A 2,806-nucleotide genomic window follows, 5' to 3' on the forward strand; every position below is an offset into this window, starting at 1 on the left:
TGCCGCTGAGGTGTAATGGCGCGACGTTACGAGCGACGGCTCTGACGCCATAACCCACGCAGTGTGAGATGTGGTTCTTGAATAAGGCTTGACGGCAGGCAGAAGGGTCGGTCAATTTGGCGGAAGGTACGTTGATATTCAGGTACATATTGTGCTTGACGCGATATGTGATCATTAAGATGCGATGAGCATAGGCGTGTTATGATTATGGAAAGTATGATAAGTAGGAAAGTGATGTGACAGGCTTGAACGCATGACAAGTGTGAAAGTTATATGTTAGAAGAAGAGATAAGTATCAAGATGTATAAGGACGAAAGTTATAAGTATCAAGATGTATAAAGTATGAAAGTTATAAGTATAAAGTTCTGATAAGTAGGAAGATGTGATACGCATGAAATATGAAATCAATATTCTAACGCATCGCAAATATCGACGTGTGAGTGAATAACAACTGTAACGCTGGTAACATGACTAACAACTATGCAAGATGGTGTAAGTAGCAGGTCGGGGGTTAAAGTGTGACAGTTCAGAAAGTATGACACTTGCAGCGATTGTCACTGACGAGAAAATGACAACTGGGTGTGATTGACGGATCCTGAGAGGTTGCCTGTTGCTCGATCCTTCTTTTTCTTTATATATTTGTATATATATGTTTTATTACCTGGTGGAAGGATTTTTTGAATGCGTATAGGTAACGGGCGTAAACGTTTATCAAGAAAATCAACGTAAATGTAAATATTAAGGAAAGATAAACTCCTTTGTAAATTTGAAAACGAATAAATTGAGGAACTTCAGTCTTTCCTAAATTAATACTCACACACACTCACTCTCACTCTTACTCACTCACTCACACACCCACTCATTTACTTACTCATCCACCGTGTTACTTACATACTCTCTTACTCACTCACTCACCCACTCACTTACTCACTCACCCACTCACTTACTCACTCACCCACTCACTTACTCACTCACTCGCTCACTTACTTACTCACCATTCACTCACTCACTCTCACTCACACACTTACGAACGCATGCCCGCACGTACTCATACATGCACGGCCCCATACGCAAGCAAACATACTCATGAAATGTGAACACAAGCATGATCTAACCGACATAAACGTATGCTCTTGGTGCTGAGACTCACTGGTGGATGCACTCAGTGAGTCAGCTGAAAAAAATACTTTGTGTATATTTAGTTATATCCTATATATATTTTCCCTCCCTTCTTTTCTTTTTCTGTAAGTCAGTGAGTATTCTGCAGCGTAAAATAAGTTTGTCACTTGCTGCTTTCCAATTACAACTCTACTGTGTTTCACTTGACAAGCACAAGATTAGTTTAAGATAAAACTAAATTTTATAATACTAGGATAAGGAACCAGTACAGTGTGTGTCAAAGATCACGAGCCAGAACTCGTACAGTTGTGAATAATGCCGTTCTTCTCTTGATTTCCAGGTGACCGACGGGAAGATGGCGATGCCCTTCCGGGAGTGCGGGTACATCCTGTGCAACGTCTCGGACGCCTTCACCAACGAGACGACGCACCTCTGGGATTACTACGTGGAGTGAGTCTTTGGTTGTGGATGATGCTAGTGTTGACACTGAGTTTGTGACGCATTTTGCTTATATTTTAATTATTAGCTTCATTTTTTTCACTTATCCTGAAGTACTGAGAAATATCTATTTTGAAACCGACCCGACCATAACCCGCCGTGCCCGCAGCTGGGAGCTCCCCGCCGGGGCGCAGGGCAGCGAGAGCGTGTTCGTGCTGGCCAACAGGTACCAAATGCCCCGCTCGTACCTGGTCTTCACGGGCTTCATCTCGGACTTCGCCGGCGACTACAGGTGCGTCCTCAGCTTCCGCCTGGAGCCCGTGTCCTCCGTCAGCCTCAGCCTCAGCATGTCCGAGGGCGCCGCGCAGAGGGACTGCAGCAATGTGCCCGCCTGAGGAGGTCGCGGGGGCGGCGATCGCTCCCAGGGCAGGATTCCTTCCCAGGGAAGGATTATAAAAGTAGTGCCTCTCTGTGTCTGCGAGACACTGCCGCCAGTGTGACTCACTTTCTCACTATTGTTGACTGTGATAGAATGTTTTATTTATATTTCTATGGTGGATACAGTGACTGGCATAGTGCATGCTTACATAAAAAACCGAACTGTAGTGCATGACCACAAAGGTATCCTGACATAGAAAATACAAGATGCATTAATTGTACAAAGACAAAAAACGGAAAATAAATCAAAATTTGCATCGTTATATCTCTGTATGATGAATATTGAAGAATATATCCTAATGTAAAGGATAATAAAGAAATCAAATAAAGGTAAAAACGATATATTTATTAAATGCCCAATTTTTCGTCAAAAAAGAGAGGAGACTAAGGCTTATGTTAGTGTATATGTGTAACTAAAGTGATATTTTACATATATTCATGCATGCATATGCTTTCTGAACATTGCTGTGTGAAAATAGACGTGAGGGTCATATGTACTTATTTATTGTTCTTTTTTAAATGAATGGATGGAAAGACACAGGGATTTTATTACCCTTTAATACGATGCACAGCTGATGTTGCAAAACCACACAGACACGCATAGAAACAGATAGGTAAATGAATTGAATATAAATAAATATATATATATATATATATATATATATATATATATATATATATATATATATATATATAATGAGTGTGTATGTATGTGTGTTTATGTAAGTACGTACGTGCGTATGCATGTATGTAAATCCCCATCATTAGCCTCTCCCGGTCCTCCCCAAGCCCTCCACTCTCCCCTCTTCCC

The 2,806-nt window shown here is 41.4% G+C and overlaps 1 protein-coding gene across 1 annotated transcript in view; it reads left to right on the plus strand.

Moving 5' to 3' along the window:
• LOC125042742 overlaps positions 1-2,531 on the plus strand; it is a 7,611-nt gene extending 5,080 nt beyond the window's left edge. Inside the window, exons 2-3 of the mRNA XM_047638598.1 lie at positions 1,460-1,569; positions 1,727-2,531. Coding sequence (XP_047494554.1) covers positions 1,460-1,569; positions 1,727-1,952 — 336 coding nt within the window. The 3' untranslated portion in view covers positions 1,953-2,531. The remainder of the gene's footprint in view (positions 1-1,459; positions 1,570-1,726) is intronic.
• Positions 2,532-2,806: the final 275 nt, after the last annotated feature.

The sequence above is a fragment of the Penaeus chinensis genome, chromosome 32 (assembly GCF_019202785.1).
Source record: "Penaeus chinensis breed Huanghai No. 1 chromosome 32, ASM1920278v2, whole genome shotgun sequence".
NCBI classification, from domain to species: Eukaryota; Metazoa; Arthropoda; class Malacostraca; order Decapoda; family Penaeidae; genus Penaeus; species Penaeus chinensis.